The sequence below is a fragment of the Terrapene carolina genome, unplaced genomic scaffold (assembly GCF_002925995.2).
Source record: "Terrapene carolina triunguis isolate 2854851 unplaced genomic scaffold, T_m_triunguis-2.0 Scaffold210, whole genome shotgun sequence".
NCBI classification, from domain to species: domain Eukaryota; kingdom Metazoa; phylum Chordata; order Testudines; family Emydidae; genus Terrapene; species Terrapene triunguis.
This window is the reverse complement of record NW_020664561.1, coordinates 3,739,385-3,753,798: the sequence shown is the minus strand read 5'-3', so window position 1 is coordinate 3,753,798 and position 14,414 is coordinate 3,739,385. Positions and strand designations below refer to the sequence as shown.

At 49.8% G+C, this 14,414-nt stretch overlaps 1 protein-coding gene across 1 annotated transcript in view; it reads right to left on the bottom strand.

Moving 5' to 3' along the window:
- The window catches only part of LOC113407232 (myomegalin-like), a 60,553-nt gene that overhangs the window by 33,303 nt on the left and 12,836 nt on the right, over positions 1-14,414 (bottom strand). The window contains exons 2-3 of the mRNA XM_026655471.1: positions 12,488-12,543; positions 6,790-7,010 (exon numbers count right to left, since the gene is read on the bottom strand). Of these exons, the coding sequence (XP_026511256.1) occupies positions 6,790-7,010; positions 12,488-12,543 (277 nt within the window). The remainder of the gene's footprint in view (positions 1-6,789; positions 7,011-12,487; positions 12,544-14,414) is intronic.

Genomic DNA, 14,414 nt, shown 5'->3' with positions numbered 1-14,414 from the left:
GTGATCAAGTCACCCCTTAACCTTCTCTTTGTTAAGATAAGCAGACTGAGCTCCTGGAGTCTACCACTATAGGGTTTCTAATCCTTTAGTCATTCTCATGGCTCTTCTCTGATCCCTCTCCAGTTTATCCACTTTCTTCCTGAATCGTGGACACCAGAACTGGATACAATATTCTAGCAGCAGTCACAACAGTGCCAAATATAGAGGTAAAATAACCTCTCTGGTCTTATTCGAGATTCCCAATTATGCATCCAAGAATCACATTACCTTTTTTGGCTACAACATGGCACTGGGAGCTCATGTTCAGCTGATTATCCAACACCGACCCCAAATCTTTTTCAGAGTCACTGCTTCGCAGGATAGAGTCCCCCATCCTGTAAGTACGACCTACATGCTTTGTTCCCAGATGTACACATTTACTTTTAGCTGTATTAAAATGCACATTGTTTGCACCCAGCTTACCAACTGATCCACATCACCCTGTATCAGTGACCTGTCCTATTCACTGCTTACCACTCCCTCACTTTTTGTGTCATCTGCAAACTTTATCAGTGATGATTTGACATTTTCTTACAGGTCATTGATAAAAATGTTAAATAGCGTAGGGCCAAGAACCAAGCCCTGCAGGACCCCACTAGAACCAGATCTGCTCAATGATGATTCCCCATTTACAATTACATTTTGAGACCTATCAATTAGCCAGTGTTTAACGCTTTTAATGAGTGCCATGTTAATTCTATATTGTTCTAATTTTTTTAATCTAAATGTCATGCAGTACCAAGTCAAATGCCTTACAGAAAGGCTAAGTTTATTACACCAACACTATTACCTTTATCAATCAACCTTGTCATCTCATAAAAAAATCAAGTTAGTTTGACGGGATCTGTTTTCCATTAACCCATGTTGATTGGCATTAATTATATTACCCACTGTGACAAAGTTCCTCCTCTATCTTGGTGGGTCCTGCGCTTATTGGCGGATTTTCTTGCCTCAGAGATTCACCATGTGGGTTGGGGAACAGCCCAGAGACCTTCCCCTCTGGAAGAACCCACAGTCCAGGTCAATTGGGAGGTTTGGGGGGAACCCGGGTTCCAGCCCAGGGCCCTGTGGACTGCAGCTGTCTATAGTGCCTCCTGTAACAGCTGCATGACAGCTACAACTCCCTGGGCTACTTCCCCATGGCCTCCTCCAAACACCTTCCTTATTCTCAGCACAGGACCTTCCTCCTGGTGTCTGATGACGCTTGTGCTCCTCAGTCCTCCAGCAGCACACCCTCTCACTCTTAGCTCCTTGCGCGTCTTGCTCCCAGCTCCTCACACTCGCACCACAAACTGAAGTGAGCTCCTTTTAAAACCCAGGTGCCCTGATTAGCCTGCCTTAATTGATTCTAGCAGCTTCTTCTTAATTGGCTCCAGGTGTCCTAATTAGCCTGCCTGCCTTAACTGGGTCTAGCAGGTTCCTGATTACTCTAGTGCAGCCCCTTCTCTGGTCACTCAGGGAACAGAAAACTACTCATCCAGTGACCAGTGTATTTGCCCTCTACCAGACTCCTGTACCCCACTGGTCTAGGTCTGTCACATATCCCTCCCCCCGCTCAACGCCAAGGGGTTGGGCAGCGTGGGACGCCAGACAATGCACACGTGACAAGCCATCGGCGTTGCCATGACGGCTCCCTGCTCTGTGTTGCACACGGAACTGGAAAGGTTGGAGGGATAAGAACCATCTGGTCACCCTTGTGTTCTTCTCCTTGTTCCGCTGCATCCATTGAAGAGGGGCATGGTCGGTCACGAGGACAAATCTGCGCCCGAGCAGGTAGTAGCGCAATGTTTCCATGGCCCATTTTACAGCGAGGCATTCTCTCTCCACCACTGCATATTTTTGTTCCCTTGGAAGGAGTTTCTGACTGAGGTATAGAATTGGGTGTTCCTCCTCCCCGACCATCTGTGATAGAACGGCCCCCAACCCTACTTCCGATGCATCCGTCTGCAGGATAAACTCCTTGGTGAAATCAGGGGCTATCAGTACGGGGTTACTGCAGAGGGCAGTCCGTAGGTCTGTGAATGCTTCCTCTGCTGCGTCAGACCATCTCACCAGATCAGGTCCACGGGCTTTCACTAGGTCTGTCGGGGGCTTGCCCTTGTGGCAAAGTGGGGGATAAAACGTCGGTAATACCCCACCACACCTAGGAACGCCCGGACTTGTTTCTTGCTCCTTGGTCGGGGCCAATTTTGGATGGCCTCTAACTTGTTCACTTGGGGTTTTACCAGACCTTTTCCCATAATGTAGCCAAGATATTTGGCCTCTGTAAACCCTACAGCGCACTTGGCAGGGTTTGCTGTAAGGCCAGCTCGCCTGAAGGTATCGAGGACTGCCTCCACCTTCTCCAGGTGGGTTTCCCAGTCTGGGGTATGAATGACCACATCGTCCAAGTAGGCAGCAGCATAACTGTTATGCGGGCGTAATAGCTTGTCCATGAGGCGCTGGAAGGTAGCTGGGGCCCCATGTAGTCCAAAAGGAAGGACAGTATATTGAAAAAGACCCTCTGGTGTAGAGAACGCAGTCTTTTCCTTTGCGTCTTCTGAAAGGGGAATCTGCCAGTACCCCTTTGTCAAGTCTAGGGTAGTCAAGTACCGGGCATTAACCAGACGGTCCACTAACTCATCTATGCGAGGTATGGGGTACGCGTCGAATTGGGATACTTCGTTTAGTCGCCGGAAGTCGTTGCAAAATCTTGTGGTGCCATCAGGTTTGGGCACCAGCACGATTGGACTGGACCACTGACTGTGGGATTCTTCGATGATCCCCAGCTCCAGCATTTTTTTTACTTCTGCTTTTATTTCCTCCCTCCTTGCCGCTGGCACCCGATAGGGCCTCATTGTTACTCTGGCCCCAGGGTTCGTGACGATGTGGTGATATGTCTCGGTTGTTCGACCCGGTTTTGTCGAGAACACATCTTGGTTCCGGAAGATCATCTCAGACACCTCATTCTTCTGGTCTGGTGTTAAATCGGGAGACACTCTCACCTGTTTGGAAGGCTTGTTTTCCTGGGTTAGGTCTTTTTGGACCGTTGTGCATGCCTCTTGTGCATGCCAGGGTTTCAGAAGGTTAACGTGATAAATCTGTTCTTGTTTTCTGCGTCCTGGCTGCCGCACCTTGTAGGTTACTTCCCCCACGGGTTCAACCACCTCATAGGGCCCCTGCCATTGGGCCAGAAGCTTGCTTTCTGCCGTGGGTACCAACACCATAACCCGATCCCCTGGTTGGAACTGTCGCACTTTTGCCTGGCGATTGTAATAGGTTCGCTGGGCTTCCTGTGCCTTCTCCAAATGTTCCCGTACAATAGGGGTAACCCGGGCTATCCGGTCTCGCATCTGCATTACATGCTCTATTATATTTCTCCCCTCATTGGGTTCCTCTTCCCAGATCTCTTTGGCGATATCTAGTATGCCACGGGGGTGATGCCCATATAGTAACTCGAAGGGGGAAAACCCATTTGAGGCCTGAGGTACCTCCCGGATAGTGAACATAAGGTAGGGTAATAGGGTGTCCCAATCCTTCCTGTCCCGACTTACCATCTTCCTTATCATAGCCTTGAGGGTTCGGTTAAACCTTTCTACCAACCCATCAGTCTGCGGATGGTAGACCGAAGTTCTCAGGGTATGTATATGGAGCAGCGTACAGAGGTCCTTCATTAGCTTCGACATAAATGGGGTTCCTTGGTCGGTTAATATCTCCTTCGGTAGCCCCATTCGGGCAAAGATCCCCACCAGCTCTTTGGCTATAGTTTTAGAGGCTGTGTTCCGCAGGGGGACGGCTTCTGGGTAGCGAGTAGCATAGTCCAAAACAACAAGTATGTATTGGTGGCCCCGAGCCGTCTTCTCCAGGGGTCCCACTAGGTCCATGGTTATTCACTCGAAGGGGACCTCTATGATGGGAAGGGGTACTAAAGGTGCCCTCAAGTGGGGACGGGGACTGTGCAGCTGACACTCCGGGCAGGAGGCACAGTACCTCCGCACTTCTTCATGTACTCCGGGCCAGAAGAACCGTTGTAGGACTCGTGCCAGGATCTTCTCTACCCCCAAATGCCCCCCAAAAAGATGACTATGAGCAAGACTTAATACAGCGTTCTGGTGTTTTTGAGGTACTAGGATCTGCTGTACCTTCTGCCCCTGTGCTGGTGCAACCTGGTATAAGAGATCCTTCTTCATTATGAAGTAGGGTCCTGGTCCCTGGGTTTTCCCTTCCACGGGGACCCCATCTATTTCAGTCACCTCCTTCCTAATGTTGTCATACCTTGGGTCTTCTGCCTGGTCCTGTCCAAAATTTCCTCTCCCGGGGCTAATCTGCCCAAGATCTAGGGGCCCAGTCTCTGTTGCCTCTACTGGTTCAGAAGCATTAGGGTGGGGGTCAGACTCAGGTGCTTCTCTCTCCTGCGTGGCCTCCTTTTCAGCTGCGCGGATCCGCCTACCTACAAGAGCGACCCTCTGGCTTTGGGTCAGTATTCGGGTTCCCAAGGCCTTAGCTGCCCTTCTTTCCCTTTTTGTCTTTTTACCCTGTCTGGGAGTGGAGAACAAATCTGGGGATATTTCAGAGAAGATTGGGGGTTGACAGTCTGCTGTGGATGCCTCACCAATTTTAGGGTCCCCATCTTTCTCCAATCCCCCTACTGGGAGTAAGTTTCCAAACCCTGGGAAGTCCCTCCCGATGAGCACTGGGTATGAGAGTTTAGGGACTACACCTGCTGCTACCTCAGTAGTGTTCCCTTGGATCTCGATTTTTACTGGGATGGTGGGGTAGTAACTAACTGTCCCATGGACACATGTTATCCCCGTACGTTTAGCCTGCAGCAGCTGACTACACTTCACGAGCTTCCCTGAGATAAGCGTGATAGCACTCCCCGAATCAACCAGTGCCGTGGTCCCTACCCCATTTAGTTTCACTGGTCTGGTATACATATGTGGGGTTAGTGAGACCCCCACAAGGTGGATTAGGGAGCATGGATCTGCCCAGTTCCCCAGGTTACACTGCATAGGCTCCTCAGCATTGGGACACTGTGCAGCTATGTGTCCCCACTCCCCGCAGGCATAACATCTGTATGGAGCCCTAGGCGTTCCCCGGTCTCTTGGTTTGGGCAGTCTAACATCACAATCCTCTTCTCCCTTAGTGCTCCGACTCTTTGTGGCCTCTGATGGGCCTTCAGCCTCTCTCTTTTTCCACCTGGGCCCTCCTGGTGGCCCAGTCACCCGAACTTTAGGGATTGATGCTGCTAGTTTAACCCGGGCTGCCTCTTCCTTAACTGGTCGGGTCAGCTCCCTCACTGTCCTTCGCCTCTCTACCAGGGCGACAACCTCGTCATAGGTGGAGGATTCGTTCTGGCTTACCCAGGCACGAAGGTCTGGTGGTAGTCTCCTCATGTATCGGAAGATGACCAGAACCGCTAGTATCTCTTCCGGACTCCCCTGTACCCCACTGGTCTGGGTCTGTCACACCTCCTTTAATTCTTTATTAAATGTGTCCCATATCAGTTGTTCCATTATCTTTCTCAGAATCAATGTGAGACTGACAGGCCTATAATTTACCCTTTTTAAATGCTGGCACAACATCAGCTTTTTTCCATGCTTCTAGAACTTCACCAGTATTTCACGGCTTATTGAAATCAACAGTAACAGTCCAACAAGATCCTCAGCCAGCTCTTTTAAAACTCTTGGATGCAAGTTATCTGCTGATTTAAAAATGTCTAACTTTAGTAACAGCTGTATCTCAGGAGGATGTTAAACCAGTGGAATGGAAAGTATGTTACCACCATATGATAGGACTACATCTCACCCCCACCCCCAAAAAAAAGAACAGAAATATTTATTGAACACTTCAGCCTTTTCTGCATTACTGATAATTCTACCATTTCCATCTAGTAATGGACCAATACCATTGTCAGGATTCTTTTTGTTCATAATATGCTTGCAAAACTCCTTATTGTCCTTAACTCTGCTGGCCATAAAGGTCTCCTTGTGTCCCTTTGTTTCCCTTATCAATTTTCTACTATTCCTAGTTTATTATTTATATCTGTCTCTAGCAACTTCCCCTTTAGTCTGGGTGGGATTGGAGCATAGAGCAGTTTTGTAGGAGTTCTGAAAGGGATGCTATTTCTGCAAGCTAGAGGGTGTCCTCTGGCCCTCTGTCCAAGAGGAGTATGTTCGTCTCAACTCACTTCTCGCCCAGTAAGGAAATAACCCACTCCTGTAACCCAGTCTCTTCTGATCATCTGGAAACCACAACACTGCTCATTGAACTGGCATAGGCCAAAGGCAAAAAAGGCTACAGACTCTAGAGAAGATCAAAGAGCGCTGAGAGTTGAAGCCTCAGTCCTAACCAGCCCATCAAATCACTCTGTACCCCAGGACTACCTGGCAAGCTTCATGTGCGTCCAGGAGGCACTTCAGTGCAAACACAAGCAGCACAGAGCTGTGAAGATGAGGCTCAGCCCTGGTTGGGACTCCCCAGAACCACTATTACTGTATATGCTTCCAGCAATGGATGATGCCAGAAAGCAACAGGAGCTCACAGAGATGCAAGGGAAATTGGGACAGACCTTTACGAGAGAAATAACACAAGGCCCTAAACATATAACCTGAGCCAGCAGACAAAAGAGCAAGGTAGAACATCACGTGAACTGTTCTATTTGCATTAGGAATAACAGGCTGGATCTGCAGTCCCCCATGTTATCCAGCCCTCGCGCCTGCAAAGTTCCCATTGACATCAGGACAAGTTTGCCCCCAGGGTGGGACTTACCTTCTCAAAATCTCGCAGGGTTTGGGTCTGCACTACAGGGCCCATCTCCAGGTCACTGAGGACATGAGTCTGCATTAGAGGGCTCTGCTCAAGGCCTGGCAGAGTCTGATCCGGCACTGGGTGATGGGCTGTCTCAAAGAGTCCCAACGTGGGTGTCTGCCTCAGGGGGTCCTCATCGGAGATGCCTAGGTTCCCGTGCTCTGGGGCATGGCAGAGAACAGCTGGAAAGGGAGCACAGAGGAAATGCAGTTCAAGTGCGTGAAGTGTCTGTTTCATATATATGCTTGGCGAGCAAAACTGGATCATACCTCCAGATAAAAACTGCATCAAGCTGGAGTTAAAGCACCTATCAGTAATTTAAGACTAAATAGTCATCATTTGAGGGTAACATTGCTTTACAGGAATGCTGAAATTTTCCCACTTAACAATCATTGGAAACTCAGGAAATTCAGAGTCAAGGTTAAATTACAAAGCGAAGCTATTATATGAAATTATGGAAATGTACCAGTAAGGCTCCCAAACAACCTTAACTCTTCCCTGGAGCAAGCCACAGCTTTTAAAGTTAGAAGGGACCATTGCGCTCATCCACTCTGACCTCCTCCATCACCCAGGCCAGAGAACCTCACCCTGGGATTCCTGTATCAGGAATGCCAGCCTCCAAACCTGCCTTGCTACGTCCTTCACACATCTAGGCTTAGAGCTGGATTTCACACCCCATCGTTCACGCCAGCAGGTATTTGCAGCATCACATTGGTACAATGTAAACTGGGTTATTTTGGGATCCAAGGACTTTTCCTGTGAGCTTGAAGTTCCTAGATTACACTCATGGCCATTTTAATTCTGTGAGGTCCGTGTACTGGTACAGTGGTCATGCCATGCCCATCTCCCAGCTACCCCGTCAGTTTTTCATAAGGGCTTTACAAAGCCAACAGTCAGTTGCTGCAAAAACACCTAAAATTTAGAGTAGCCCCTGTCCTGGCACCTCCAATCTTTGTCACACGACTAATCCCTTTATTCTCATCATGCCAAGTGCTATAATATCATGACTGAGGTCTGGGAGTACATTCCTTGTAGATACAGTATTTACCGAATATAACTGGTGCCTTAGTGAAGAAGAGGGAATTACAGCCTGCAGGACTAATCAGGAATTTAGAAAGTCCAGCTTTTTCTGCACCCAGATTTTGCAAGCTGTACAATTAAGAGTAATTTATTGTTATGCTGGAGGATGTTGGTAGCTGCCAAAAAGCAGGTCTTTATTCTATGGACAGTCACAGACCTCACTGAAGTTGATGGATATGATAGCTGTCCTCCATTCTGGATAAATGGAACAAGCATTTAAGCTTCTTTATGGAGAAAGATAGCTGAACCAATAGACACCACCATGCAAAGCACTGGCCACATGGAAGACCTGAGCAAGAACTAACTCAGGGAATATAGGAGGAGTTTCCCTGGGAACTGATGGCAAATGCCAAGGGCTGGGGCAGTGGCGGATTTAGAGTTAGTGGGGCCCTGTGCGCAGCTTCATTTTCACACACACACCCCCGAGACCCAGCCAAGAAAAAGAACATTCTCTCTTATCTTCACCCCCTTGCCCCACCCCCCGTTTTTCATTCTTTTTTTCTTCATTCTCCTCCTATATTATAAGTAATGGAAAGTAAATGAAAATAAAGTGAGGTACCTTGATTGGGGCGGGGGTTGAGGTGCAGGAGGGGGTGCAGGCTCTGGGAGGATGTTTGGGTGTGGTCTCTGGGCAGGGGTGTGGGAGAGAGTGAGGGGTGCAGGCTCTGGAAGGAAGTTTGGGTGTGGGGTGCAGGCTCCGGGCTGGGGCCGGGGGTTGGGGTGTGGGAGGTGGGCAGGGGGGCAGTGCTTACCTTGGGCAGCACAGCTCCCAAAACGACCAGTACACACACCCCTTCAGCAGCGGCTCCTAGGCAGGGGGGGCCAAGGGGTCTCCATGTGCTGCTGCCCGCAGGCACCGCCCACGCAACTCCCATTGGTCGCAGTTCTCGGCCAATGGGAACTGCGGAGTCAGCGCTTGGGGCGGGGGCAGCGCACAGAGACACCCACCCCCAACCCCCAGGGGCTGCAGGGACATGCCGACCGCTTCCGGGAGCAAAGCAGCGTGGAGGGAGGGAGGCAGAGCAGGCAGGGAGCCACCTTAGCCCTGCTGTGCTGCTGCTGGCACGTGTCTGTGCGCCCCTTGGGGGGCAGCAGGTCTCCATGCGCTGCCCAGGGGGGCAGCGCGTGGAGCCCCCCCCCACCAGGGGAACGCAGACACGTGCCAGCAGCCGACCGCTTCCGGGAGTGGCGTGAGACCACCAGCCATGGCATGCAGGCAACCTGCCTGCCTGCGCCCTGCTGCGCCACCAGCCAGGACTCGGGGGCAGGTTGTCAGATATTTGTCCTGCATTTTGGGGGCCCCCCTATCATTGAGGGCCCCGTGCCACCGCACAGTCTGTTTCATGGTAAATCCTCTCCTGAGCTAGGGCATTAATTGAATGGCAGAGGTGGGTGTGAGAAGCAGAAAGAAGCCAGAAAAGCCAGGAGAAAGTCAGAGAACCAGGGGTCGTGTGGCCCTGAAAGGAAGCCAAAAGAGCTTCTTTGGCACAAAGTGCTGGCTGGCAGCAGACTTAGTATTGTCAGCCAGTAACTCCCTGCTGTTGGTTGTTCCTACCATACATTCTTTGTAAATAAACAGGATTGCACCAAAGAAACATTTGATTTGTATCATCAATTTCTCCTCCTAAGGGAAACAACCCGACAAGACCCCATATATTGGCTAACTACTCAAGCTAAATGGGACAATATTATCTAGCCTTTGTGCTCACCCAGGAGTTGAAATGCTTTGTGATGGATGGATAAGGTTGTCTCAGAGTTCCTGGGTGGTTTCTCAGGGTATCACTGTAGGGGTCAGTTAAGGTTATTTGCTTGACCCTCTCTGGATTTCAGGGGCTTGTTTTGTTTATAACTACAGTAAAGAACAGAATTATCAGACACATAGATAAACACGATACGTTGGGGAAGAGACAGCATGGCTTTTGTAAAGGGAAATCATGCCTCACCAATCTATTAGAATTCTTTGAGATAGTCAAACAGGCACATGGACAAGGGTGATCAGGAGGATATAGTGTACTTGGACTTTCAGAAAGCCTTTGACAAGGTCCTTCACCAAAGCCTCTTAAACAAAGTAAGCAATCATGGAATAAGAGGGAAGGTCCATTCATGGATCAATAACTGGTCAAAAGATAGGAAACAAAGGGTAGAAATAAATGGAGAGAGGTAAATAGTTGGGTCCCCCAAGGATCTGTACTGAGACCAGTGCTGTTCAACATACTCATAAGTGATTTGGAAAAGGGGGTGAGCAGTGAGGTGGCAAAATTGCAGACGATACAAAATTATTCAGAATAGTTAAATTCAAACCTGACTGCAAAGAGTTATTAAGGGATCTCACAAAACTGGGTGACAAAATGGCAGATGCAATTCAATGTTGAAAAGTGCAAAGTAATGCACTTTGGAAAAAATAATCCCAATTACACATACAAAATGATGGGGTCTAAGTTAGCTGTTACCACTCAAGAAAAAGATCTTGGAGTTATTGTGAATAATTATCAGAAAACATCCAGTCAATGTGCAGCGGCAGTCAAAAAAGTGAACAGAATGTTGGAAATCATTAAGAAAGGGATAGATAATAAAACAGAAAGTTCATAATGCCAAAACTAAAATCCCTGGTACGCCCACATCTTGCATACTGCCTGCAGTTCTGGTCGCCCCATCTCAAAAAAGATATATTAGAACTGGAAAAGGTACAAAGAAGGGCAACAAATTTGATTAAATCTATGGAAAGCTTCCATCTAAGAAGAGATTAAAAAGACTGGAACTGTTCATCTTAGAAAAAAGAGATGCCTAAGGGGGAGATACGATAGAGAGCTATAAAAATCACAAATGTTATGGAGAAAATGAATAGGGAAGTGTTATTTAGCACGTCACACAACACAGGAACTAGGGGTCACCCGATGAAATTAATAGTCAGCAAATTAAAAACATACATAAGGAAGTATTTCTTCACAGAACACACAGTTAACCTGTGGAACTTGTCATGGATGCTGTGAAGGCCAAAAGTATAACTTGTTCAAAAAAGAACTGGATAAGTTCATGGAGCATGGGTGCATCAATGGCTATTAGCCAAGATGGTCAGGGACACGACCCCATGCGCTGGATGTCCCTAAACCTCTGACTGCCAGAAGCTGGGACTGGACAATGGGATGGATCACTCCATAAATTGCCCTGTTCCGTTAATTCCCTCGGAAGCATCTGGCACCGGTCATTGTCGGAAGGCAGGATACTGGGCTAGTTGGAACATTGGTCAGACCCGGTATGGCCATTCTGATGTGATTACATTACACCATTCTTTTAGGGTTTTTTATCCTGAGCTCACTGACAGGAACCCTCAGCCTTACCCAAAGCGTCAAGTGTTTTGTCTAAAGTCGTCCTTATGTCCTTGGCAGTTTGAATTGTCTGACATGTACCGGAAACAGGTCAGCTTGGGGAGCCCCTGAGCTCTGCCGTCCAATGGGACCAGCTGAGCCAGGCTGCTCTGCAAGTCACTAGTACCAGAGAGCCAGGAAGCACGGACACCAATGAAGCGTCAGGGGTTGGCATGGTGCTCAGCCAGCTTCTTATTACCCGTCCCTGCTTCCTCAGGCACCATACCTTGACTCCGGCCCCTGACCCTGCAGCATCCCTGAAGCCCACAGGCCCTGCTGCAGGCCTCAGTGGGCCAGCAGGAACCATACGCACAACACAGACAGTACCAGGGTCCCTGGCAGCTCCTGGGGACTTTCAGGAGTCCACAGGGAAGGAAATCTGGGCCTGGGCCTGGAATCAAGTTCTGGACCAGGGAGCTGGGAAGCAGGGGAAATGGTTGTGAGACTGGTCTAGAAGTGCACTTGTTCCCAAGCCAAAGAAAGAGAACATGGGCAAGAACTCTCTTATGTACCGGAGCACCTCACACTCGGATGTATTTCCCTGGGGGGCAGGGTGAAAATCCCCATTGTGCCAATGGGAACCGAGGCACAGAGACACTAAATGACTTGGCCAAGTCACTCAGGAAGTTTTTGGTGGAGCAGGGTAGATCCAGGTCTCTCAAGCCCCCTGCTAGCACCCTAAACCACTGAGCCACCCTTGCTCTCCCTTCTCATAAGAGTTATAATGGAAGATTGGTCACTATGCATGATCACGTGACAACACATTAAGAGGAAAAGAGAGGGTAATGGAAGCATGAGTAATGTGCTGGGGTCTATAAATAACTAGCTATCCCAGACCAACTGGATTGCTTTGCTGAGGGAATTACAAAGTTAGTGGATCAAGGCTACAGAGTACTCGAAAGAATAACATGAATTAGCTGCAATACATATGCTGTCAGATGGGGTTGCAGCTGGCCGAACGACCACAGAGGAAGGGTCATTATAACTGGCCATGAATTGCGCTGGAGAGAGGTGACCAGTGGGGTACACCAGAGTTTGCTGCTAGACCTCCAGTGCTGACTGGGATGGGGGACACACAGCAAGCTCCTGACATTTACAAGGATCCCAAGAGTGGGAGGAGCGAAGAACACAGATCTGAGGCACCCACACGGACAGCAGGGCCATGCCCGACCTGGGAGCAGACCAGCTCTTCAATACAGGACAGTGCTCTTTACCTGTCACGTGACTGGCTCCGGGCACCATCTCCTTCCCGTCACCATCGAAGTAATCCCTGCAGAGAAGGACACATGGGGCAATGTCAGTAGACAGCACTGCACACCAGGGCTGGGTTCCCAAGGCTTCCCTTCTTTTACTGACAGAGACCCCAATACTGACCCGTGGCACTGTCCCGTATCCACCTGCCACAGATCCAGAGAGATCCCGACAGAAAACCCCAGCATCACCATTCAGAGTGTCCCCAACACCATCCTCCCCACGTATCTCAATACGGGGAGTTCCAAGCACTCAATGCATTCCCCATCCCACAGCACTATTAGAGCAGTTCTGTGCCCACAGCTCAGTCTAGAGTTGCTCATGTCACGTTCAAATAGTCCAACTAGAAACACTCCCCCGTTATTTATTTCTGACTTTGGTTTAGTGTCTCACCGACACTGGGAGCTCTGGCTGGGTTCACTGACAACAGACTTATCAGCCACCTTCTCTAGGCCTGTCCCCATGTGGGGCCTGGGGAAGCTCCAGCATGTGGCATAAATAGGATGGCTCCCCGAGGAGAGAAGCCTGACATCTCCTACGGGTTTAGGTGCTGTGACAGAAATGGAGTGATACACAATGTTGTGGACACAGTAGGAGCTGCAATGTACAAATCTCAGAATATTTATACTTGGAGACTGGATCACCTGACCTGGGGTTCTAAGACTTTCTGCGCATCTATTGATTGAAGGAAATAAAGGCAGTGGGAAAAGCAACACAAGGGCTTTCGAGATAAGGATACATGCTAGAATTGGCCACGCTGTTTGCTTCCAAGATCCCTTTTCTTGATGTAAACCCTGTTTCGCAATGCTGGGACCTGCCAGCCCACAAGGCTACCAACAGTTTAGAAGAGCTCTGATCCCTGCAGAGAGGAGGCATTGTCAGCAGCTGTCTAGGGGTTCAAGCTGGCACAGAGGAGTACGTCTGCACAGCAGTCAGAGGGGTGACTGCAGCCTAGGCACACTTGTGCTAGCTTTGCTCTAGCTAGCATGGCTAAAAATGGCAGTGAAAACGTGGCAGCCTGGATCCCAGCGGAGGCTGCACAAGCCTCCCTGGAACTCCGGGTACATACTCACGTTGCCCCATGTGATGGTGGGCTGGACCCCCATCTTCACTGCTGCTTTTAGCCATGCTAGCTAGATTCCAGCTAGTGCGGGTGTGCCTACCTGAGCTGGAGTCACCCTGCTCCGGCTGCAGTGTGGACGTAGCCAGGCCCCATGGAATGGTGCTTTCCCAGTCCAGGAATGGCAAGCATCAGGGGGAAACACCCATTGCATTGAGTCTGCTCCATTATTTTAAGATCTGTTCTCTCTCAAATGTTTTTGTTCTAAACAAATGCTAATTAAAGGAAGCTGTTGGGTCACTAATTCTCACTGTCATGCCCTGGAGGCAGGGCCGGCACTAGGCACCAGCAAAGCAAGCAGTAGCTTGGGGCGGCAAATTTGCAGGGGCGCAAGAATCCAGCCTGGGAGCTGAAAACCAACAGGGGGCCCTGGGAGCTCTAGTTCCTTGGTTAGCTCCCTGCCTATAGAGCTGGCCCTGGAGCAGGGAAAGAACTACATTTCCCAGCATTCCCTTGGCTGCAATTAACAGGAAAGGGAGGGGGCAAGGAGTGGAACTGAAACCTCATGCTGCAGCTTCCTGTGAATGGTAGGGACAGAGCCAGCTCTAGGATTTTTGCCGCCCCCCACCCCAGCCCTGGACCCCCATGTTGCCCCAGCCCTGGACTCTCCCCCGCCCACACCCCCTGCTGCCCCAGCTCTGGCCCCCACCTGCACCCCCCTGGTGCCCCAGCCCTGGGCTCTCCCCCCACCCGCATCTCCTGCCGCCCCAGCCCTGGACTCTCCCCCGCCCACACCCCCTGCTGCCCCAGCTCTGGCCCCCACCTGCACC